Source organism: Berghia stephanieae, chromosome 9 (assembly GCF_034508935.2).
Source record: "Berghia stephanieae isolate SIO BIC M18660-M18661 chromosome 9, UCSD_Bste_1.3, whole genome shotgun sequence".
NCBI classification, from domain to species: domain Eukaryota; kingdom Metazoa; phylum Mollusca; class Gastropoda; order Nudibranchia; family Aeolidiidae; genus Berghia; species Berghia stephanieae.
In genome coordinates this window covers 29,990,807-30,016,091 of record NC_088368.1, presented here as the reverse complement: position 1 = coordinate 30,016,091, position 25,285 = coordinate 29,990,807, and the positions used below count along the sequence as shown (strand labels likewise).

General features: G+C 35.6%; 1 protein-coding gene across 1 annotated transcript in view; it reads left to right on the top strand.

The window, feature by feature from the left end:
* Positions 1–21,631, top strand: part of LOC144980027 (ER degradation-enhancing alpha-mannosidase-like protein 3) — a 36,669-nt gene extending 15,038 nt beyond the window's left edge. Inside the window, exons 9-22 of the mRNA XM_078927483.1 lie at positions 820–917; positions 2,110–2,235; positions 2,847–2,930; positions 3,537–3,620; positions 5,518–5,642; positions 6,025–6,190; positions 6,530–6,786; positions 8,297–8,429; positions 9,044–9,125; positions 9,928–10,040; positions 11,980–12,099; positions 14,803–14,848; positions 15,617–15,787; positions 17,625–21,631. Of these exons, the coding sequence (XP_078783609.1) occupies positions 820–917; positions 2,110–2,235; positions 2,847–2,930; positions 3,537–3,620; positions 5,518–5,642; positions 6,025–6,190; positions 6,530–6,786; positions 8,297–8,429; positions 9,044–9,125; positions 9,928–10,040; positions 11,980–12,099; positions 14,803–14,848; positions 15,617–15,787; positions 17,625–18,892 (2,873 nt within the window). The 3' untranslated portion in view covers positions 18,893–21,631. The remainder of the gene's footprint in view (positions 1–819; positions 918–2,109; positions 2,236–2,846; positions 2,931–3,536; positions 3,621–5,517; positions 5,643–6,024; positions 6,191–6,529; positions 6,787–8,296; positions 8,430–9,043; positions 9,126–9,927; positions 10,041–11,979; positions 12,100–14,802; positions 14,849–15,616; positions 15,788–17,624) is intronic.
* Positions 21,632–25,285: the final 3,654 nt, after the last annotated feature.

The following is a 25,285-nucleotide window of genomic DNA, read 5'->3' as shown; positions in this document are numbered from 1 at the left end:
CATCTCCATGTATCTCGGTTCAGCGCATCATCTTCCTCTAGGCCCAGTTTTTTTCTATCATCCTTTACCTAATCCCATCATCTAGTCTTTGGGCATCCCTTTTTCCTCTTTCCCGCTATTTGTAAGTCCAATACTTTCCTCCCCACGTACTCCCTCTCTCGTCTCTTTCCATGTCTGATCCATTTCAATCTATCTTCTCTCATCTGTGATAAATCAGTCAGTAATAAAATCGATGCTGTAATACATATGATTGATGAATATCGCTGGGTCTATATTTTGAGAAAAGGCTCAGACTGTGAGCTACAGTGTGCTACTGCAAAGTGAGCTGTAGGGGTTAAAAAAGCAAAACAAAAAAAGAAAAGTAACAATCCACCTTGCACTTTCACCCACTTTCAAGGACTCATGCTCTCAAGTTCCCTCGTATAAATATACCCTCATGGATCTTTCTGGAACTGGGATTTTAAAGTCCTGGCAAACGTTTCTGATATTCAGTAATAGTAATAGAAAATGACAATGTTTGTTGTTGCTTGTGACAAGTTGACCTTTTCTTACTTGATTTTGCTTATCCCTGACTGACTGCTGGATATTTGTCTTTTTTTAGCAGCCAAGTTGACCTTCAAGATCCACTTGATTTCAAGTTTGGCCAAAATCTTAATGATTAATTAAATATTCAATAACATTCTCACAGACGTTTCTTGCAACTATGGAGAGATAAAACATGGTTTATGAATTATAATTGTTTTGTTTTTTTCTTCTATGCTGCATTTGAAAGTAGCTTTAAAAATGCTTCTTTTATGTTTATATTGGTTTTCTTCACAGAGAGTGGAGTAGGTGCTGGCATCGATTCATATTATGAATATGTATTCAAGGCTTATGTTTTGTTAGGGGACGACACTTACCTGGCAAGGTTTAACAAGGTGAGTGCTTCTTAACAACAAGAAAATGTTAACCCTTTATTGGCAAGACTGGATTTCTTTCTTATCAATATTTCCTTTTGCTCATTATACACATTTTGCTCAGGAGTGTACGTATTATTACATTTTTATTATTTAAGCATTTTCCACAATCATACACTCTTTTAGTGTACTTAGACACTTCAATCTGTTTGTTAACCTGGACGTTCATCTATCAAGTTCAATATAGTATTATTAGGGTGGGTCATATCAGATTTATAAGTGGATTCTGGAGGTGGATACTATTTATATTGTCTATAAGTAGTAAGTTTATTCGTTTAAATTATCAATTATAATATTGCTAGTATGGTTTAATTGCCAATCATCAAATTTAGCGTTAATTATCGTTTTTGCAGCATTGTACACATTTTTTCAAAATCTTTCACATTTTGGATCTCCATTGTACCTATTTTCATGGGCAATGGTTGGCAGCATCAAAAGAGTAGAAACAGCGATTGCTGTGACTGCCACCTTGATTAAAGCGATATTATATTATGTCAGATTAGTATAACAGCAAACAACACTTGAAAAAACCTCATCACCATTATGTTTCGGAAACATCTGTTTTGTAACGGTATGGTGCTTATATAACAAGCCAATGGAAGGGGTCAGTTCCATACCATGCCCAAGGACTCTTCTGTGTCAGTAAAGGATGCAGAGGTTTTAATTTCTGAGCTGCAATAAAATACAGGGGATCCATGGCATTTCAATGCTGCCTCGATTTGAGGCCAAATTTGATTAGGGCATGACAGAACTAACCTCTTTAATTAAGATTTTTGAAATGTCCCTGAAAACATTTATAAGAGTAAAGAAAAGTAAAAATACTCCCCACTAAACTTGACACCCAAACACACCCAGAATAGCTGCAAAACTGACTGTGAAATATAATATAATATTTTAAAAATATTTGCAAGAGATTTAAGGGCTGAATCCCTCTAGGCCTCTTTTTAGTGAAAACATTCAAATAAAATAAACTAACTTATGTCTCCATCCAGGTTTGTTTTGTCCTTTTCTATAAACAAACCAAGTAAAACAAACAAACTTATGTTTCCATCTTGATTTGTTGTTTTTGTAGTTGGTCTATCAAAAACAGAAAGTCTTTATCTCGTAATGAATATTTTGAAAACCAAGCTGAGTGAGTTTTTTCTTGTTTCAGCATTATGATGCAGTCAAACGTTACATTCGTCAAGGGCCATTACTGGTGGACGTCCACATGCACAAACCAACCAGTACATCCAGGAACTTCATGGATGCTCTCCTGGCTTTCTGGCCAGGTCTTCAGGTAACCTCATTGAGTTTTTCTCTAATGGTATGGATGATTTTTCTTATTCGGTAATAAAAAAATTGGCGCGAGTCATATGAGACTTACCATCTGGGGCAATCAGGTGCTAAAAAAATAGTATTGAGTCTAAAAAAAAATAATAATAAAAATAGATAAAATCGCCTTTTATCATTTCATAGAGGAAATTTGTCTTTCTGGTCTATTCCAAGGGAAGACTGAAATAACCCAGGCATCAGCTGCAATGCAGCACCGCACCCTGAGCTAGGGTGAAGTGATTTACTCAAGGCCACATAGCGCAGCGGGTATTTGAACTCAGTACCTTTCGGGTACGAGCAAAGACTGTACTGCTGAGCCATGCTATCCGACACTATATGAAATGTGAATTATATTTATAGGTAATTATTGAGGAGAATGAATGCGGGTTTAATGATTAAAGAATATTAAAATATTGTAGTTTAGGTAATTTTGGATGTTAATTAATTTTTGTTGCTTGATTTAGACAGTGTGCTACACATTTTGTAAATTGGAAAAATATTCGAGACTCTTATTGATCTTGAACAATTGAACGTTGTCATTCGCAAATATAATGTTTTCTCATTTCATTTCCTCAGGTGATGTTTGGGGACATAGGATCTGCAGTAGAAACACATGAGATGCTATATCAAGTTGTTCAAAGACACAACTTCCTGCCAGAGGTAAGAATGAGAAGAAACAGACGCTCGATTCGTGTTTAAGTTTATCAAATAATTCTTTCACCTTTTAGTGTTAATGATCTATTTTAATATAACTTAATATCATATCTTACCATTTTCTCTAAGAGAGCAGTAAAAGTATTACAATGATAAAGTAAATCAATCATACCGCGTTATTCCATATACAAACAGCACTAGGCTTAATTTTCATTCAAGTCCAAGTTGTATTGTTCTGTTTTCTTTTAAATCAAGACTTTTACCCAATTTCCTAAATTTGTCAAGAGTTTAAAAAAAATTTGAAACAGAACTGCTACACTGTATATTCTAGACTGAAACCTTTTTTCTGCATCTTTTGTTTTCGAATTGTAAACATGACTTAGACGTAAATAAGGTAGAAAAACTAGTCCTCACCCTGAAAATAGCCATGCCCTCTTAACCTGACAAACCTAGATTATAGAACATTTTCTCCCTCCCCCTCCCCTTCCCCCCTTTACCCTGATATTTTTCATGCAAAAATGTTACTCTCTTATTTATTTGCAAGGGAAATATCTCCCCTATCATCAATTTTTTATAGAGTAATTAATAGTTAATTTGTTTTAATCCCTGCAGGCATTTACAACTGATTTCCGAGTACACTGGGCCCAACATCCATTGCGACCAGAATTCCTTGAATCAACTTACTTTTTGTATGAAGTGAGTATAGACAATGTTAAGAACTACACCAAGCTGATTTTTTAGCTATTAAAAAAAAAATTGTTTTATTTTTGAACCAATGACGCTTTTGACTCTTAATATATTTATACTAAAATAAAGAATCTGATTTGCTTCGCTTAAAACTATAACTATATGATAATTTTGATAGTAGATTTTGGTTCCAATTTTGCACGATGGCTGTAACTTGTTGCAAATCTAGTCCCAAGATCTCTCATTAACCTAGAACAAATGTCAAAAACATAGTCATATACTCAATATTTTTCAGAGTTGTGTATAACTTTTAAATGCAGATCATTCTGCTCAATCTCATACCATGAGGGGTAAATATGTCCATTAAGCAGAGATGCCTATTTAAGCATAGTCGTTATTATATATAGAAAAAATATCATCTTGTGTCAGGGAAATTGTAACAAATAAAATGTGAGTATTTATATCTGACTTGTAAATCCTCCAGCTGTGACAGGAACTCCAACTCACCAGTATTGGACATTTGATCCACCAACCTTCTTCAGTCTTGTGAAAAGGAAAAAATTTTTTTTTTAGATTATCTGAATGCTTAAATCCAACTGTACTAATTATAGTGTGGCAAAGTTTCCTGCTAATTATCATAAATGCACAAACTTGGTAGCTTCCTTCGTGTGGTTTGAGCCTGTGAGTCTAAGAATGTCTATGCTGTTTTAGGCTTCTACAAAAGACTGACATGTCATTTTCTCTACCGTGATATAGTTATATTCCGATGAATGAAATTGCACTTGTTCCAAGTCAAAGTTGCAAGAAAAGTGCTTTTGTTTACATCTTTACAATGACCTTTTACATACAACTCTCGATTTTCAGATTTTGCACTGAAGTCTCCTTTGCCTTTGAAATCTTTTAATTTTTTTTATCTTTCTGCTAAATGGAGAGTGGGTTAAAATACAAATTTGATTTGGAAAAACGTACTGAGTATTCTGTTTTTCAGCATTTTCCAGTCTCTGATGTGTAATTAAGTGGGGTAAACCCAATATAACTTTTACGTCAAAACATGTCGGGATATCAATTTGTACAGAAACTCCAGAAAATATCTATCATTATAAATAAACCAATAATTGATGGTGGTTGTAGAAATTAATTTTTAAAAAATCGTAAGTACTCGAGTAAAAATAGCAAAAGACAGTTTTAGTGGTAGTTTGAGTTTTTCAAATTATATTATTAATAATAATAATGTTGATAACAATAATAATAATAATAATAATAATAATAATAATAATAATAATAATAATAATAATAATAATAATAATAATAATAATGATGATAATAATAATAATATTAATTATAATAATAATGATAATAATAATAATAATAATAATAATAATAATAATAATGATGATGATGATGATGATTGTGTGGCTATGTGGTCTTGTGTTATGACATTGTCTTCAGATCGGAAAGTCCAGGGATTTAGTCCTGCTCTGAGCAGTGCATATTTGAGGCCTTGGAAATAGCCCTTTACTCTCATTCTCTCATCATACTCAGGTGTAAAATGTATACCTGGTCGTTAACAGTGTTGTCTCTGTCAAAAAAATTGTACTATCACCTCACAGGGGTCATGTTTTGTCCTCCGTGTTTAAGTGTTGTTGCTGGCTAGGGACCCCTTGTAAAGTGCTTAGAGCATGTTTGGTAGATATTGACAGGACATATAAAAATCCAAACCAGTTTTGAAATAGACACCCACACTTTAAAAGGTGGGTGTGGGCCTTTTTTTTTGCTCTGCTCTAATTGCATTTAAGATTTTATAACATTTTCCTGAACAAATGATTTTTCAACAAAAAGCTCTTTATGAGATTTTGATATTGTCCATCATTGAATTATTTCCCTTTTTTTAATCTTAACTACAAAGGCAACATCTGATCCATATTATCTGGAAGTGGGCAAGAAGGTGCTGAATAATCTAGAGACCCATGCACGGGTGGACTGTGGATTTGCTGCCATTAAAGATCTGAAAAAAGGAACCCTGGAGGATCAGTGCGTTTGATACCCTTGATTTCCTTCTTCAGCCAAAAACAAAAAAAAAATAAAATAAAAGCACTAATACATCTCTCTTAAATGCAGACAGACATGTCATTTGAAATGCGATTTCAAGATCTGTTTACTTGCGGACAAGCCGTGACAAATACTTCTCTGGATTTTAAGTGATGGTTTGATATTTTAATGCTTTTGTTTTTGGCTGAAGAAGGGTTTTGAACCCAAAACATTCTGTGTTTGATACTTTGTTTTTTTGTTTTTTTTTCGAAGTCGTTATACATTTTTGTTAAAACTATTTTGCAACACCCTCGATTTTATCATTAACCCAATTCAATCAATGTGAAAGCTATAAAGGTTTTTTATCTCTCATCTCATCTCACAGAATGGACTCCTTCGTTCTTGCTGAGACCTTCAAGTACCTCTTCCTCTTGTTCTCAGACAAGGAGAGCAACACCCTTGATGTAGATAGCTTTGTCTTTACTACAGAAGCTCATATCCTTCCACTCAAGCTCTCTGTGGGGAATTACTCTTGGAGAGCCCCTGCCAAGGTTTGTGCTTACTCCGTAGGATATACTTATGTGTTACTGTATGAAGTTGGGATTTGTGTGTGTGGTGTGTGTGTGTGTGTGTGTTCTCAATATGCATATTGTCAGATGCATAATGTAAAACTATTTATAGAGAAAGCATGATGAGGATTATGCTCCTATGCTCAGGCTTTTAAGAGCAGCAATTCTCTTTTAAAGCCATAAGAAAAACAATTTGTAGCAAGACGCACACACATCAACACACAATCTCTCTCTCTCTCTGTCTCTCTCTGTCTCCCTCTCTCTCTCTCTCACTGATTTTTTTTTTTTCTTGACATAACCTTATTTCTCCATTCATTACAGGTGACCCCTGACCTTGACAAATTTGATATGATGTCAGTGGCTGAAATGACTAAGGCAGTGGAGGAGGAAATGTCTCCCCATTCGGTCTACTCTTCATCGCAAACCCACCAGTCAGACGATGAAGACAACAATGCATTCTCCAATCAGGGAGTCTGCCACAACTACCAGCTCACAGTGCCGGACAGTTATGCCTATGCTCACGATATTAGGCAGCAGCTTCGCAATCTGGTGGATGGTGTACATCCCAGAGTAAAAACGTAAGTTAAAGGTTGCTCTCCATAGCAAGCTTGCCACTTATACAGGTTTTTAAGAAGGTAAATAAGGATGTAAAAGGTGTTTTTTTTAAACAACTGATGAAAGCGAATTTTTTCTGTATTTTCTCCAAAGAACAGTTATGCAGTATTTTTATGGAGAATGTCACAAACATGACTTTTTGACACAGCCTCTTATAAAACATTTTTTTAAAAGCCTTAAATTGGTCAAATTCTGATTAAAAAGATGTTTTTTTTTAACCACAGATTTGGATTTTCCACCAAAATGTTTTTAAGTTTTCATTTTTTAAAAACTAAGAAATTGTGTGACCAATCTACATAATACTTTTTCAATTTTAAAACATTGTGAAATGTGAAATTCTTTAAAAATGGGGGTAGAAATTTTGCATTTTGTATTGATGCTGGTTTTTCTTCCTTTTTTTTTTTTGCTGCTTCTAGTAGGTCCACATTGTCTCACTGTAATCTCATGCCTGAGGGTGGATGGAAAGCCCTTTAGAAAGCTCCTTTGCCTAATGTTTAGTGTTGGGAAGGGAGGAGAGTAAATTGATCTATTTACAAAATATAGTTATCTGTGCATTCATGCAGAGCATTTTCAAGATATCACCATACTCAGTGCATCTCAGAGTCTTTCTCTTATTCCAACTGCTAGCCACAAAGAGTCAAATTTTAATTTCTATATGTGCACATTTCCTTCTAGGCGCCCTTTTCATACCAGCTCTCTATTTGCTTGGTACTCTGTACTTGTTCATACCCAAGTCGTGAATAGTGATGTAAACAAATTGCTTGAACGAAAGTCACAAAGATATATGGCCATATTCTGTAATCATTGTCTTGCCTATAAAGACGAGATCTGATCTGTATTATCTGCAGCATGACTTTGACACAATATGAGGCAAGTTGTTGACACAGTCATGCTTGTTAAAAAAACACAACGTTTTGACACCAACAAGGAACTACTATGTATTTTTAATTCAATTGACCTTCTGAACAGGAATATTTAAAGGTCTTCAACATGTTCTTCGATTTTCCCTTATAGTAATCAGGGTGTCCAGCAAGGTCATAAAGTCGCTTCTGGCATTTCATTCGCAGAGACATTTTAGAAAGAAAAAGGTTTTCTAATTATTATATTTATTCCCTCCCTCCACTCTGTCTCATAATAACACACACATACACACACTCACACACACGCAAAAGGACATAAAAACGCGTGGAAAAATTATATTGGAGTTATTGGAAAAGGTTTTTTAAAAATAGAAAGTTGATGCTTAGCATAAACCATTGATTTCAGAAGAAAATGTTTTAATTTCCGTGGTCGTAAATTTGTCTCAGAAATTTTGCTGGAGTCCCTGAGTAATGTATGATGATATTATAGTGACAACTATTATTTTCCTCTGAAAACTACACATTTTTTTTTTAATGTCAAGTAAACAGGTCTACTTAGAGAACTTGGAAAACAAATATTTATGATATGGTTCTTTATGCTGTTGCTCCACAGAAACCGCCCCAGGCTAAAAGCATCTGAATTTGTTGCTGGTAACAAAGAGCACATAGAAATGCTGACAAACATGGGAATTCGTATTGTCACCATGAAGGATGGCCGTATACAGCTCTTACATACTGCATCCGACGTAAGAACTCGATCTTTTAGCCTTTTGAATTCAACACAAGCTTTTATATTGTGCAATATCCACTTAACTAGCTCAAAACAAAGCGTTTTACAAGCGGTTCCAAGTCAAAAGCAACACTTAACACTCACGTATTATGAGACATGGCACCGATGAGGTGCTGTGAGAGAATGTGAGTAAAGGGTCTTTTCCAAGGACTTAATTATGCATACCGTTTTATAGGCAAGTGTCATAGCACAAGACCAGAAAGCCATTCATTCATCATGAGAGTGACTTTGTCTATCTTTTATGTCTCCCACTTAACATTTGATAATTGTGCTATAGCACAGGAATGTCATAGTCATAGCAAAGAACAGAGTAAACACCCAATTTACGAAGATAACTCAGTTTGTATCTCATCATGTTCCTGACATCCAGATTGCTATAGCTCATCTCTAATTAAGATAGATCAATAGTTTTAAAAGCCTCATAATCAACACAAAAGGGCTTTACTACAATATTAACATCTAAAAGTATGTTTTCGTTGTGTTTTAGAGAGTGTTTTATATACTGGGTCGTGGAAGGAGATGTTGTCTGAGGTAACTAAGATGAATTTTCATTTTTTTTTTTTACTCTAGTCATTGTCACAAGCATATGCAGAAGATGGTCTTGAGTTCATGCAAGAAATGATTGAACTTAGCAAGTCAAAGATACAAGAGAGTAAGTTTATTCTATATACTTTATTTTTTCTTTAAACAAGTTAATGGTTTGTTATGATTTGGAAATGATAAATCTTGATGATAATAGATTGGTTTTGCCGAGTTAATCCTTTATTTCTACTTGAAGGGCTGTTGAGAAATCAACATTAGAGGAATAGTTGATGAAATTTTTCTATTTTCTATAAATCAAGTAGGTAAATATTTGAAGATCAATATAACCAAATTAAAAAAAAAAATTAAAGTAGAATGACTAGAAAATTAGTTTTCTGTTTTGTTTTTCTGTTTCGAGAATATTAGTCATTGAACAACTAACTCAAGTTTTAAAGATATATCGCAAAATCCACTAAACATGCTCAAAGTGCTTTTCAAGAAAGCCCTAGCCAACTGCAACACTTGTGTATGATGAGATGTGATCCCTGTTAAGCGATAGTATACTTTTTTTTCCAACAGAGACAACGCTGTTAAAGGCCAGGTACTCGTTTTACACCTGAGTACAGTGAGAAAATGTGAGTAAAGAGTATTTTCCAAGGACTCAACCTAAGACCTTCCTATCCGAAGGCAAGTGTTATACCACAGGACCACATAGCCTAACTAGACTTTCACATCTCAAACTGATATTGATATACGTTTACCCATTTTGGTTTACAAAAACTGTTTATTCTAATTAGATGGTGTGCAAATATGACATATTATTTGATCCATTACATATTTTCAGAAGTTTTCTCTGGAGAAAAGAGAATTTTATAAGATGTCTATATTGATAGCTGTTCTGTTATTTATGATTTCTACTTTGGCCCATCTAGGTCAACATGATCCAGTGTACGTCAGGCTTTTAGCCCCTCCCCCTTTAAACGGTGACAAGGCCTTTAGAGCTGGTCCAGCCCAATTTGGATACAATCTTAATGGAAACAAACCTGTAAGACAATTTTAATCCTGTTAACCATTAATTTTTTAATTTTTAATTTTGCTTTTTATGGATGTTTGTTTGTTTGCTTTTTTTTGCTGACCATAAAAGTCTGGCAACAATTTTTAAAAGATAATTTGATGAAATAATATAAATGTTTAAAATTTGACATCTTATCTGCATGTCTGTATATGTTATTGAGGATATGATATTGCCAATAATGAACTGAATGCTTAGGTTAAAACGGAACAGCCAGCTACAGATTTATTATTTCAACTGAAACACCTCTAAGAAAATTTCTAAGTTCCTATTTTACTTAGGTATATATTGTGTAGAAAGCAATAGCTTTGTTATTTTGAAGTTGATGAAGATAGATAAATAAATAAATAAACTAATAAATAAAGTAAGATACTACCCGAGGGTTCCTTGCAGCTCTCTTATATAGACCTGTAAATTCTCAGTCAATTAACTGAGATCAGTCAATTTGTCAAATTCAAATATTTAAAAAAAAGGAAAGAAAGAAAGAAGTGAAGAAAGAAAGAATTCACAAATCGTAGTCGAATGACCGTAAAGTAATTAGGAGTGTTCCATAACGCTACGCATAGCTCATGGGAGCCGTTAATATTAACGATGGATTTATTGCCAAGGCTAAGCGGCGCTTTTTAGAATTGGCGTGACTGAACACATCGCAGTGTAATTTCACACAGCCTTCGTTAAATTATTTTTTCACTTTCCAACCTGTCGTGATCCCAACAGTAGCCAATTTTAACTGAGCCGCCGAGCGATAAATTTCACTGTTTCGTCTAAGCCAAAATTGACCACAATTACAAGCTGGGTTTTAAAACTATAAAAAAAAATAAAATGCGAATGCCGGAAGTAACATCTCGAGTAGATGGTGGAGACACCTTTAAATCGAAAGTTAGATTAGGATAGATTGATACAAGCACATTTCGATTGCCTCACATTGTAAACAAACTGGTTGACCGTTTCTTCACTGATTGAGTACCTGATTATAAGGAACAATGGTAAGTAGCCTAATTAATTCCCGTGCAAATCAGGACGTTTTCTGCCATTGTTTTGCTCAAGCCCAAGCGAGCTTGCTGTTTTGTGGCGATTTACCTTCATTTCGATTCTTTGAATTTTTCCGCTACGCCTGCCGAAGTTTCTTCTTGATAATTCACTTCTACTTAATAATTCAGTGTATTAGCCAGAAGTCATATTTATTTAAGTTTTTTTTTCTCTGTCATTTACTGATTGAAAATCAAGTTTGCTCGTTGCTACATTATTCTAATGTTCTCACAATGGCTGAGCTGTTCGTGGATCGCAATTCAGACTTGTCGAGCATCGATAAAGTTAAAGATGTGAGTGTGAGGAATAAATTCAATTGGCAGGAATATGACTATGACTTTGATGAAGTCATCTTTACCTATATGATTATGAATGACATGCTTATTTAGCATTCCTTCTACATCAAATTATGGCAGTCATACTTCCATAAGAAATAACACCCACTATTTTAATGTATTGTATTTATCACTCTCCTCTCCAATGATGCCCTTATTTTTTAAAAAATAATTGAATCTTCAGTTTGTCGAAGAGTTTCAGTCAATTTTTATAGAGCTCATTTACAGGTCTACTTATATCAACTTGGATTTGGCTCTATAATAATAATGGTAATAATAAAAATAATAATAATAATAATAATAATAATAATAATAATGGTAATAATAAAAATAATAATAATAATAATAATAATAATAATAATAATAATAACAGGCAATTTGTTAGGTTGGTTTACAATGTAAAGCCAAAAATGTTCGAAAGACCACACACTCATTTACTAGGACAAAAACATGTGCAATTTCAAATTCAATTACGTACCATATTGAAGAACATACCCATTCAATTATTAAGAATAGATGGCTATTTGAATTTGTTTTCTCTTCATCAGGTGTCTGGACTCGTGGTTGCAGCAATGCCCTTCAAGGCATGTGGTCCCATCGAAAATGGTTTTGACGTTTTGGGAAAAATTGCCGTCATGGAAAGGGGCGACTGCATGTTTGTGGAGAAGGTAATAAAAAATAAAACAATAAATAATTCACTTTCTAATTACTGTGACAATTGTTTCATTAAAAAAAAAAAATTCTGGTGCCCTCCCCTAGTTCTGAACCGGGCACTTAGAGAATCAAGTCAAAAGGATGTGCTTTGAAGATAATATGAACAGTGAATTGAAACTAGCTTATGAACTTGATCCTATCAACAAACCTAATCATAAATAAAGTACAAAGAACAAATAAAGTACTAATAAAGAACAAAGTAGTTCATTATGGGTCCCAAACATTTTTTTAAGGGCCTTATCTGTCTCAACCGAAAGCTAAACTGACAAACTTCCTCTCTCTTAACCTATCTTGTCCTTGTGCAGTGTACCATACAGACAATTAATGATTGTAATAATCCTATATACTAAGATGTTTATTGGATTGAGGTCTGAAGGGGGGGGGGGGAATAGGAGAGGAGGATGAATTTTCTAGGGTTAATGTGTTGAATGACCTTAATACGGTACTTAAATTATTATAACTAATCATATTATAGTCCCAGAGATGTTTCATCTAGTGGTAAAAAGCTTTATTGTTAGTCTACTGACCTGCACATATTGAATTGGAATGTAAAAGTTTTTTGACACGAAATTTGGTAAAATTTGATTTTTTTTCCATAGGATTCTAATTTTAAATCCAAGATTTTTGAGGATTATTGATAAAAATTATTGTTATTTTTACCCAGAAAAAATAAGTGACCACCAAACGGCACTACATTGACTCTAATACCATTTTGAAGTGATAATTCAAAGAAATAAGGGTAGACGTTGTGCATTTGGGTTTCATACTGATTTTCTTCTTGTGCAGCTATGTGGTCTAGTGGTATGACACTCTCTTTCGGATCAGAAGGTCCTGGGTTTGATCCTTGCTCGACGCATAGTTGAGTCCTTGGAAAAGTCTCTTTACTCACATTCTTTCTCCGTACTCAGGTGTAAAATGAGAACCTGGCCGTTGACAGCGTTGTCCCTGTTGAAAAAAAAAAATGTAATATCGCCTATCAGTAACAGGCATCATGTCCTGTTCTATAGGTTACATGTTGCTGTTGGTCAGGGATCCCTTGTAAAGTGTTTTGAGCATGTTTAGTGGAATTATTGCGCTATATAAAATAGTGCCGCGCTGAGGACCGGACCGAGGACCGGTCCCACGGTCTTTTAGCTGTGAACCGTGATCCAGTCCCAAAGAGGAAGACCGCCGGCGGTCCTCACTTCTTATCACCTTTCAACGGTCTCGCGCCATACTACTTCCCCAGCGATTCGTTGCCTCGGTCCTTTGCCTATCTTCCACCAATCACCACCCATCCCACTTAATTAATCGCACCCACCCCCCTTTGCCATACACTAAACGACACAGACGACCATAGAGGCAGACGACCACCTCCCTCCACTCCGCAAACCGCCCTTTCGTGTGTGAGATGGGGGAACAGGAGGCGCACGCCTTGGACGATTCCATTATAAGGGGTAAATTTCAAAATTTACTACACCATAATGATCGCAATGACAATGATCTATGATGAAGGCATGACCCCTCTTCTCTAATGGGTTATTGTTTGAAATGTATGTGACTACTAAAGATGTGTGTGTGTGTCGAACCTAGCAAGTTGCAAGTCTGATTTTTTGTTTTCTTTTGTCCATCTCTTGTCGCGACTCCTTTCTATCGCATTGTTGTCCTTAAAAATAATACAATAATATTAAAATATTCGTTTGGTGTTTTAACTAATCAAGTAATATGAGTTTCATTAGTTTCTTCCGTCCAAAAAAACCAGTTATAACGTCTGTATTTTTAAAAGGTCCAATAGAATATTTGTGGACCCCGATAGCTCAGTTGATAGAGCACTCTCTTTATACGCAAAGGGCCAGAGATCGATCCCGGGTGCAGTCGATTTTTTTCTGAATCCCTGTCTACTCAGCAATGAATGGGTAGCTGAGTTTGTTAGATCTGGCGAAAAGTCACCATCGACCCCTCTTATCACCTCATCCACCCCCTCTTATTATAACTTCACGTCTCTCTCTTACTCTTCAATGCTCGCTGCCCTCTAATGTGTGTGTGTGTGTGGGGGGGGGGGGGTAGGAGTTGCGTGTGTGTATCAACGCCACGAACAACTCGATCAACGCCTTGGGCGATGCCATTATCTCCGTTAATGGGGATAAATTTCAAATTTTATTAAATTATCGAAGTAACAATGAAGTACGGTGAGCAAATAAAGAAGGCATCACCCCTCTTCTCTAATTAGGTTACAATTTGAAATGAGTGTGACTACTCCGTGTGTTTTACTCCTGTAGGCCACGGTTTTCATCGTGTAGCGGTCTTTAACGGTTCAAGAATGAACGGACCGGTCTAGAGACCGGTCCTTGCGGTCTTCATTTCCCAAGGACCGTAGGACCGTGGTCCTTAAGCTTGCCAAGGACCGCCCCGCACTAATATAAAAGCTCAAGTTACAGATTTATAATATGAAATGTACAGATTTTTTCTTTGTTGGCCATGGCAGGTGTGGGTTTATGTCCAGAAAATAACTAAGTCTCAGATGTATATAAGCCTAGTCTTGAATGGGATTTGCCTTTGCCTTTTCCTTTTTGTCAAGCATTGACTGTTGGGTTTATAGAATCGTACAGACTTATTTGTACTATTGCTGTTTATTTATTTTCATTTATTTGTTTTACTTTTCTCTTTTCCCTTTCCAGGCCCGCAATATTCAAAAGGCTGGTGGCATCGGTGGTATTGTCATAGGTATAGTGCTCTATCTTAATCTAATATAATTTAACCCTAATTAGGTATCCTGACAAGATTGATAAAATCCCATTTTTAAAAAAATATTATTTTAAATGATTTAGTGATACAATGACTACACATGTAATATAACTTATTTATAATTTTCAAGTGTTGTAAATGGCATATTTTAATGAATAAGACTGGAATAATAGGTTTTTGTGCTTCTGACCTGGGTTAAAAAAAATTTGAATTTTAAAATCAAAACCTTGATCTTTTCGTCTTATCCTATTTTACTGGCATTCTGGGTTGGCAGCTCTGAATTTCCAGTGATCCCAGTATTCTATTATCATTGAGATAAGTTAAGGATGGAGTGTCCCTCTTTTATATAGCACAGTATCCACAAATTGTGCTCTGCTTTACAAAGGGCCCCAGCCAACAACAAAACTTAACATGTAGTATGAGACATGACGATTGTATTTAAATTTTTTTTTTTTTCAACAGAGACAATGCTGTTAACAGCAAGTTAGTCATTTTACACCTGAGCATAGTGAGAGAATGTGAGTAAAGAGCCTTTTCCAAGGGCTCAGTACACACCGCTCAGAGCGGGACTTGAACCGTGGCCCTTCTGGGCCCTGTTTTCATGAACGCGATACTGGATGTGTTGCTAACGCCTGGGTTATTCCAGTCTTCCCTTGGAATAGACCCTAGAGACAAATTCCCCCTATGGGATGAATAAAGGGAGTTTTATTATTTTATTTCTCAATATATTGTGTATCATATTTCCAGATTCATCTTCCGGTACATCCAGCGACCAACTGAGTTTGTTTGCCATGTCGGGAGATGGGACCAATGACGTCAATATTCCCATGGTCTTTCTCTTCCAAAAACAAGGGAAGAAACTCTTACAGTACTTAGAACAACATCGTGACCTAGAGGTGGAGCTCACCTGTCAAGAAAGTAAGGATTGTGAAATTTAGTTACACTTAATGTACCCCCCCCCCTCATCTCTTTTACTCTCTCTCTCTCTCTCTCTCTCTCTCTCTCTCTCCTCTCTCTCTCTCTCTCTCTCTCTCTCTCTCTCCTCTCTCTCCTCTCTCTTCTCTCTCTCTCTCTTCTCTCCTCTCTCTTCTCTCTCTCTCTCTCTCTCTCCTCTCTCTCCTCTCTCTCTCTCTCTCTCTCTCTCTCTCTCTCTCTCTCTCTCTCTCTCTCTCTTCTCTCTCTCTCTCCTTCTCTCTCCTCTCTCTCTCTCTCTCTCTCTCTCTCTCTCTCTCTCTCTCTCTCTTCTCTCTCTCTCTCTCTCTCTCTCTCTCTCTCTCTCTCTCTCTCTCTCTCTCTCTCTCTCTCTCTCTCTCTCTCTCTCTCTCTCTCTCTCTCTCTCTCTCTCTCTCTCTCTCTCTCTCTCTCTCCTCTCTCTCTCTCTTCTCTCTCTCTCTCTCTCTCTCTCTCTCTCTCTCTCTCTCTCTCTCTCTCTCTCTCTCTCTCTCTCTCTCTCTCTCTCTCTCTCTCTCTCTCTCTCTCTCTCTCTCCTCTCCTCCTCCCACCACACACACACACACACACACACACACACACACACACACACACACACACACACACACACACACACACACACACACACACACACACACACACACACAACAACAACAACAACAACAACAACAATAGCAATAGCAATATATTTCTATAGCTCCTAAGCATTCACTTAAAACTGCTCTGCAGTGCTTTACAATTAACTCAAACGCACAACTACCCACTCACACACACACACACACACACAAGCACACGCACAGACCCACACATATGTATATATTTTTAAAGACATCAATCATAAAATGTCCTGTAAAATTATTCAGTCTTAAGATGTTAGAACACTAGGTGCAGATTTTGTTCTAAAACTGAGAGAGTTCCACAGACGTGGAGCTGCACAGCTAAAAGCTCTTGGTGAAAGTTATTAATGCAGTTTATTTCTCTCATTAAAAGAGATTCTGATTATCTTGAGACATGGCGAGGTGTATAGACTTCAATATGGTCTTGCAAGTTAGATGGACCTACATTAGTAAAACATTTATAGGCGTATAAAAGAATTTTGTTTTCTATTCTGTAATGAACAGGGAGCCAGTGAAGGTTATGTAGAGTAGAAATAATGCGCTCTCTTGAGTTTTTAATAGGAACAAGTCTGGCTGCTTTATTTTGTATCTTCTGCAGTCTATCGATAGAATACTTGGAGCAACCAGATAAAAGAGCGTTACAATAATCTATTCTACTAGGTATAAGAGAAGATACTAATAATTTTGTTATTTCAAATATCCAGCATGGATCTTACACTGCTATTGTCTTTAAATATAAATATAATTTTGAATAATATTAGAAATATGAGTTTGCATATTAATTTTACTGTCAAAATAAACACCAAGATTTCGGACACTGTTTCTAGATATGCTTATTTTACAACCTACAATATAAATACGGCTAGACGATATTACATTTTTGGAACAGCTATTTTCCAACAATAGTATTTCAATTTTTTTATTGTTTAATTTTAACACACACACATTTCTTCCACTCTCTCCTCATCCCTTAGCTTCCTCCATCCCTCTTCCCTTTCATGTTTCTTTTATTCCCAGTTACAGCCATCTATCCCATTGTCTCCCTTTCTCCACAAATTTTAAATTATACATTGTATTTTTTGTCCGATGCTAAATAATAAATATTTTCATACAGAGTTAGTTTCTGCTCACTTTAATTTAAGTTAAACTGGACTGATCTCTTTCTTATGTTTTTCTGTTCTCCCCAGTGGAAGATGAAGACGAAGTAGAAGAAATAAACTCACAGATCTCAGATAAGCAGCCACCAACAGCAACACCATCATCATCATCATCATCATCATCATCATCATCATCATCTTCCCATCACGTTGAAGAACAACAACCCCAAGATACACCACCGTCCACCAAAGCGGGCCATGCTTTCTACCGCAATGATTACCTGGACCCAACTCAACAGATCTATGTCCTTCAAGGTGGTACCAAGTTCTTTCATATCAATGTTGAGGTATCTATTCTTGAACCAGTCAAGGATGAAGAACAACAGGAAGGCAGTAATGAAAACACCCAATCCCTCAACGATAAAGGTTCCACTGTGAACCAAAATAAAAAGCGAGTTATGAGATACGAACCTCTTCCAGATAATTCCAAATCGTTTTCTTTCTACCTCAAGCATCCAATGCACCGCAGTGGCCATTTTGAAAAACCAAATCTTAATGAAATGTACCTGGACGTAATACATTCTCTCCAAGACGAGACTAATTTAGACTCGCTACCCAGGAGTTCTGAATACATGAAAGCTATAGCCAGGTTGTTGGAGTCAGCCTACTTTCGGCTTGATCGCATTGATAAATTAGCTCTGGACTCTCTGTTTGAATTTATGCATCAAGTGAAAGTGAAAATATTCTACCCTGACAATAAGGAAGCTTTTGTCGGTGACAATCGTAGGAATGAACAGGAGGGCAAACATCATCAAGAAAGAAAATTAGTTTTTACTTCATCGCAATATAGTGAAGGAAGTGAGGAAACCACTTTGAGTAATGATAATAATAATAATAATAACAATGATAATGTCAAAAATGTTGGTGAAAAAATGGATAAAAAAGATGTGGGATCAAAACCTGCAGTGAAAATTTCAGTTAGATCAGCTGCAGACGGAACTTATAAAACTTTTATTTATGAAGAGTCCGGGCCTAGTCCAGAGGAAGTGCCTGGTACATCTAATTGGCAGTCAGGAAATCAATTTAATGATGGTGATAGCAACAGTGGTAGTGGTAGCAGCAGTAGTAGTAGTAGCAAGGATAAAGAACAAAATAGTATATCAGAACCACGAACACAAAATTACGTAGAGGCAGCAGGGGACCAAAGGGAGGGGAATATAGGCAGTGGGAGGGAGGAGAATAATATTCATAGGATGGAGCAATCCGCTTCTATACGTAGTGTTGATAATGATATGCCATCGTCATCGTCATCATCATTTTCTTCATCGACATCGACAACTGAAAAAGATGAACTGTGATTATCCAATGTTGACGTATGTTTAGAATATAAACGTCTAATATAGATCTCTCAATTGTTTTATTTTGTTAAAATCAATACAACCTGGTGTTGTCATAGGAAAATACTGTAGGAGCCAGGAGCATTTTTGATGGTATGAAATTAAGTAAAACAATATGTAACCCTTTACCTTTGTAATCTATTAGAGACAATTCAATGGGAACCAATTAATTTTCCTGCAATATAAAAAACAATGATAAAGCTGAGTCCCATAGTCTATATGACTGGTTTCTAACCTGCCCCTATTTATTTTAAGTCATTATTTTCTGTCGTCCTATAGTCAGCTCACAAGTAGTTGGCAGGTTCCAATTTTGGATTGTCATTATACCAATTTACTCCTGGTTCCATTGAAACACTTCAACTGCAGTCTGTGCACAAGAGACGGGTAAATGAATGTTATTGGTGTTCAGTGTGAAAGTGCAATAAGTGAATTCTGACTTTCTACTCTTGTATATACAAATACAAATGAAGGAGGTTTACATAATAATTTGTTTGTTTGTTTGTTACAAAATATGAGAACTATAATATCAAACATGTTGAATTACAGTCATATACTGGGTGGGGATCCTGACCTCCCATAGCGGGCAGGGAGGTACTTACTGTGTCTTCTATCCCCTTATCTGTTTTCCAACATGCTTTCTGTCTTTGTCTCGGAATGAGATTACTTGGTTTTGTCCTGGCACTGGCCGGAATCCTAGCTGGGAGGGAAACAGTCAAATGCATTGTTATTGTTTTGAGAGATGATAATTTTTTTCCTTGTAAATCATCTCTCTGATATGTATTATTATATTTATTTTGAATTTATAATGTAAGCATTTGAGTGTATTTCTCTTTGTTGGATTTTGTGCTTGTGTCCGGATGAGACTTATAGGTGGTCTCAAACTAAGTACTTTGATAGTGTGCTCTTGGAATCTACATCTGATCCCTATTTATTCCCAGTTCCCCTATGTCTTACTTTTTCTTGTGTGCTTTATTTGTAATTCTAGAACTTTTTACTATCCCATTTTCTTCCTTTTTACTGGCGCTGATATAACCTGAATGTGTTGCAACTCCCATAGTGGGGGGGGGGGGGGGTACATACTGCGTCTTCTATCCCCTTATATCTGTTTTCCAACATGCTTTCTGTCTTTGTCTTGGAATGAGATTTCTTGGTTTTGTCCTGGCCCTGGCCGGAGTCCTAACTGGGAGGGAAACAGTCAGATGCATAGTTATTGTTTTGGGAGATGATATTTTTTTCCTTGTAAATCATCTCTCTGTTATGTATTATTATATTTGTTAGTTTGAATTTATAATGTAGCATTTGAGTGTATTCCTCTTTGTTGGATTTTGTGCTTGTGTCCGGATGAGACTTATAAGTGATTTCAAACTAAGTACATTGGTTGTATGCTCTTGGAATCTACATCTGATCCCTATTTGTTCCCAGTTCTCCTTTGTCTTACTTTCTCTTGGGTGCTTTAATTGTAATTCTATAACTTTTTACTATCCAATTTTCTTCCTTTTTACTGGCGCTGATATAACCTAAATGTGTTGCAAGCGCCGTAAAACCCTTAAAAACAAAACAAAAACAAATGTATTGCAAGCGCCGTAAAACCCTTAAAACATAAACAACACACACAGTCATATAGTTATGTGTTTCACAACTTGACACCAAATACTTAAGTAACAAAAATTTGTGACAAATTAAAATAGAATTTATTTCATGTCTATTACCATGTATGTAACGTTTGGTTCCTTCTAACATGCAAGAACAGAAATACAAGAATCACCTATCTCGTCGGGTTTTATTTGACTTTGCCATTTTTCATGTCAAATGGAGACCAGCCCCTTCTTTCAAATAAAATTACAGTCTAATATGTTGTGTCTACAGAAAATACCAGGGACTATGGACACGTTAAAGCTCAATTTTTCCTGATTTCCCCTTTCCACCCCCACCCCCCAAAAAAACAAAAAACAAAACAGTTTGAATTTTGTGTTGAGTTGTTGTTACCAGATTATTTTGCTTGTCAAAAATTGACAATAGCGTTGTTCAATTGTCAGATCAAGCTACTATCGCCAGATTGTAAGATTTGTCAATAATTCACAATAACAATTTTGTCCAAATATTGGATTAACCCTCTCCTTGCCAACTGTAGGAAAAATCACAACATTTTTCTTATTCAGATTCGTTTTTCAAGTCACAAAATTTGGAGAAAACTCTTTTTCTTATTTATAAGAACTTAGTGTTGTGTTGAAGAGCTTGTTTTGCTCAACAAAATTGCATGTACTTATTGTTTTAAAATTTCAGTTTAAACATTCAACGTGTATGTTGGAACACTATGAAAATGGTTGGTAAGGAGAGAGTTAAGCTGCATTTGCCATACTTAAAAACGTGTCAAATATCAACAAATTTGGTGTCAAATGTTATTATGTTGACTTAATATGTTTCATATGAAATCTATATAATTCAATTCCGTTATATATATATTATTAACTTTTGATTTTGTTGGGTTGTAAGTTTTGATTTTGAACAACAATTACTAGAATTATGATATTTTATTGTGGAGAAGACTTTTTAATTTTTTTTTTTATCAAGACTTTTTAGTTGTTTTATAATATCATTCTATTTTATTGTGTGGTTTTTAATCAGATTGATGTATCTAATAATATTGTTGAAATCATTGTAAAATATTTGCATATTACCAAGTTAAAAAAAAAAGAAAAAGAAGCAAAACCATCTGTGAAGCAAAAACTCGATCTGATCTGACCTAAAAATCTTGTCATATCTTTTTAATCCGAAAGTCTCCATCCCCAATAAGTTGTATGGATTACATGGTTTTCTAGATTTTAGAATCACAAGTAAACATTTTGAATCTGCGAAATGGCCATAAAAGTTACATCATCAAAGTTCTACTGAACGGTTAAAAAGCACTAAAACATTGTTTATCACTGGTCAGAAGTTGAAGAAAAAGAAGGGCAATCTATGCAGCCTTCCTCTCCCTTCTTTTTTTTATTTTCATTTTTGATTTTGTTTTCGGTTGTTTTTTCACCTCGTCTCTTCCCCATTCTTTTATTCTTGGTTTGTTCTTTTATTTCTTTTTAAAAATTTATTTTATGTAATTTAAAAATTTATTTTGCTTTGGAAAAAGAAAAGCTGTGACTTCTGTCCACACAGATCGCTCTATCATAGTAGTCAACCACTTATCCTCTCTATCTACCTCAGAACGCTAATGCCTTCATACCACACTACCATGGCGAAAGAAGCCAGAGTAGCTTTTTTTTAATATGATAAATAGCTGCAGACACGACGAAGTCTAGAGATAGCCAACCACTGGGCAGTGAGTGCATGACAGATCATTTGCTCATACACTCAATCACCTCAAAACAGTAATTTGTTGAGCCGGTTTAGATGCTAAAATATTGAATTTATTGTTAAAATGTGAGTCCAGTTAAATTTTGGTGATGTTTTATTATGTAGAATGAATGATATTTCTCAAACTGACAAACACTAAAATTTTACATCTCTGGGGTTTTATGCTCTTTGTTAACCTGAGATAATTTCATTTTGAGCCGATGTGTCCAAAATTGTGTTTTTAATTGATCAACTGGCCATCGCTCTATGGGTCACTGTTAAACGACTTCTGGTGGTTTGAAAATTGTCAATTCTGTTTATATAGGCGCCTTATTTCATACCAACTAGTCATCTTATTAAGGGTTTGAATACCCAGATCAAGGTGGTAAATATAGAAAGACGAAAAAGAATTTCCCCCACCTCCTCACTGATCAGGATTACAGTATTTCTGGTCAAGGAGATGTAAGTTTACTGGGTGGGGTTCATGACCTCTCATAGTGGGCAGGGAGGTACTTACTGTGTCTTCTATTCCCCTACATCTGTTTTCCAACATGCTTTCTGTCTTTGCCTTGGAATGAGATTACTTGGTTTTGTCCTGGCCCTGGCCAGATACCCTGGCTGAGAGGAAAGCAGTCAAGTATAGAGTTAGAATTTTGGGAGATGATATTTTTTTCCTTGTAAATCATCTCCCTGTTATGCACTGTGTTATGTTTTCTTTATATTATATATGATTTGTAAAACATTTGAGTGTGTTCCTCTCAGTGGGGACCTGTGCTGGTGTCTGGATGAGACTTTTAGTGATCTCAAACTATGTACTTTGATAGTGTGCTCTTGGAATCTACACCTGTTTCTTATTTGAACCAATTCCCCTTTGTCTTACCTTTTCTTGGGTGCTTTAGTTGTAATTCTAAAACTTTTTACTATCCCATTTCCCTTTTTACTGTCGCTGATATGACCTCAATGTGTTGCAAGTGCCGTAAAACTCTTAAAAACAAAAACAAAACAGATGTGAGTTTACCCAGTTTTTCTAAGCAGCAGTTTGATATTTAAATCAAAGCAATTGTTTAGTTTGAAAATTAATGCTAAGATTATTCAGACTTTGCAAAAGATGAAATGGAGGAAATATGCAATGTTTTTACAATGACTTAAACTATGTTAAATTTTTATTATATTTCTTTTGAGGTGACGAATATTGACTTTGGGAAGCTAATAATTATGGTTTTGTTAATTACAGGTTGTTATTCACTCTTATAAATTGGATGGTAAATGGATACATATGTATATATACAAATTTTTGTGTCTGAGAGAGAGAAAGAGAGAGACTGACTCTCTGTGCAAAACAAGATGAATTATATTTGTTATTTCCCTTTGATGCACCATTATAGTTCAATTTCAATACTACCTTATTGATGTGTGATTCATAATTGTGTCAGTGCATGACATAATCAGTCGGAAGGTGAAAATTTTGGATTTGCATTTTTTTGCATTTTCTGAACGAATATGCTCCCCAGAGCATTTGAATCTTTATTTGAAGTAAATCGGGTGATTTTCCATGAAGTTATGGTCAGATGTATGGGAAAGGTATCCTGCAACTTTTCTCAAATTTCATACTTTTTCATCTTGACTAGCTATAAAAAAATATTTAGAAGTGAAATTAAGCTTTGATATTTCACGAAGATTTACAAAAAGGTTTTGATTTAATCATTTATGACAAGAACTCATTTTTGATAAAAATTGACCTTCTAACTAAACTTGGCAATATCTCAGTTCAAGCCTTTTCACCACCCGACTGATTTCACTGTACCAATTTGTTTATAATTTTAGTAAGTTGGAAGAAATAGCAGTCGACGGTGGACTTAAGTACCTATGGAGTTTGGTAAGAAAGTGATGTGGACTAATAATGGTCGAACAGTCCTGATAAGGAAATATTGGACAGTGTGGCTTTACGATAAATGGTCTTTGCTTCGTAAATGTACAGAATTCGACAACTCGCTATTTCATGTGGCTTTGAGCAAGAATATTCCACCCTACCTCACTTTGCAGCGCTGCACTGCGGCTGATGCCTGGGTTATCCCAGTCTTCCCTTGGAATAGATCCTGAAGACAAATTTCCCCTTGGAGATGAATAAAGGGAATTTATTTGTGTATTTGTTTTTATTAAAAAACGAATGTGACTTTCCCTTCCAAAAAAATGGTTTTTAGTTAAAAGCAGCTTCAGGTCGGGTTTTGAATTGTACTCTGCTCCTTAACTCCCAGTCTCTTGATTTGACTCCCGCTGTGGGCAGTTGAAAGTTGGAAAAGAATCTTTACTCACATTCTCCTACCATATCCAAGTATAAAATGAGTTCCTGGTCGGTAATTGCATTGTCTCTGTCCAAAAATAAAGAATGGTGATAGTACCTATACTGATGATGGGTCTCATCCTACATGTTAAATGTTGTTGTTGGCTTGGGAGCCCTTGTAAAGCGCTTTGAGCACACATAAAATGAAGTTATGCGATATAAAAGTTCACTTATTTTCTCCATCTTGATTTACATTTCTTCTAGGAGTGTTTAATAACTCTTGACCAAAGCCATTTGGCGAATTGTCATTTTATGTAATTTACAATATCACGCCAGGGTTTTAGTCACTGAGCTTTCTTATGTACACACTGAAGCAAGCTATTGGAGGAAGGATCTGTGCTTAATTACAAAGCGTGCTTTAGTTCTGTGTCGACTGACTGTTTGACTGTCTTGCCAATCTAATTCACAAAGCAATGAGATGCACTTTGAACTATTGTATCATAACGCATAGCATTTATTGTCATCTTCCAGATATTGAAGCAAAATAAATCCTGTATGACTGTATGGTGAAGGAGAGAGAAAGAGAGAGAGATAGAGAGAGAGAGAGAGAGAGAGAGAGAGAGAGAGAGAAAGAGAGAAAGAGAGAGAGAGAGAGAGAGAGAGAGAAAGAGAGAAAGAGAGAGAGAGAGAGAGAGAAAGAGAGAGAGAGAGAGTGAGTTTGGATATGGGCATTTATTTTATATTTC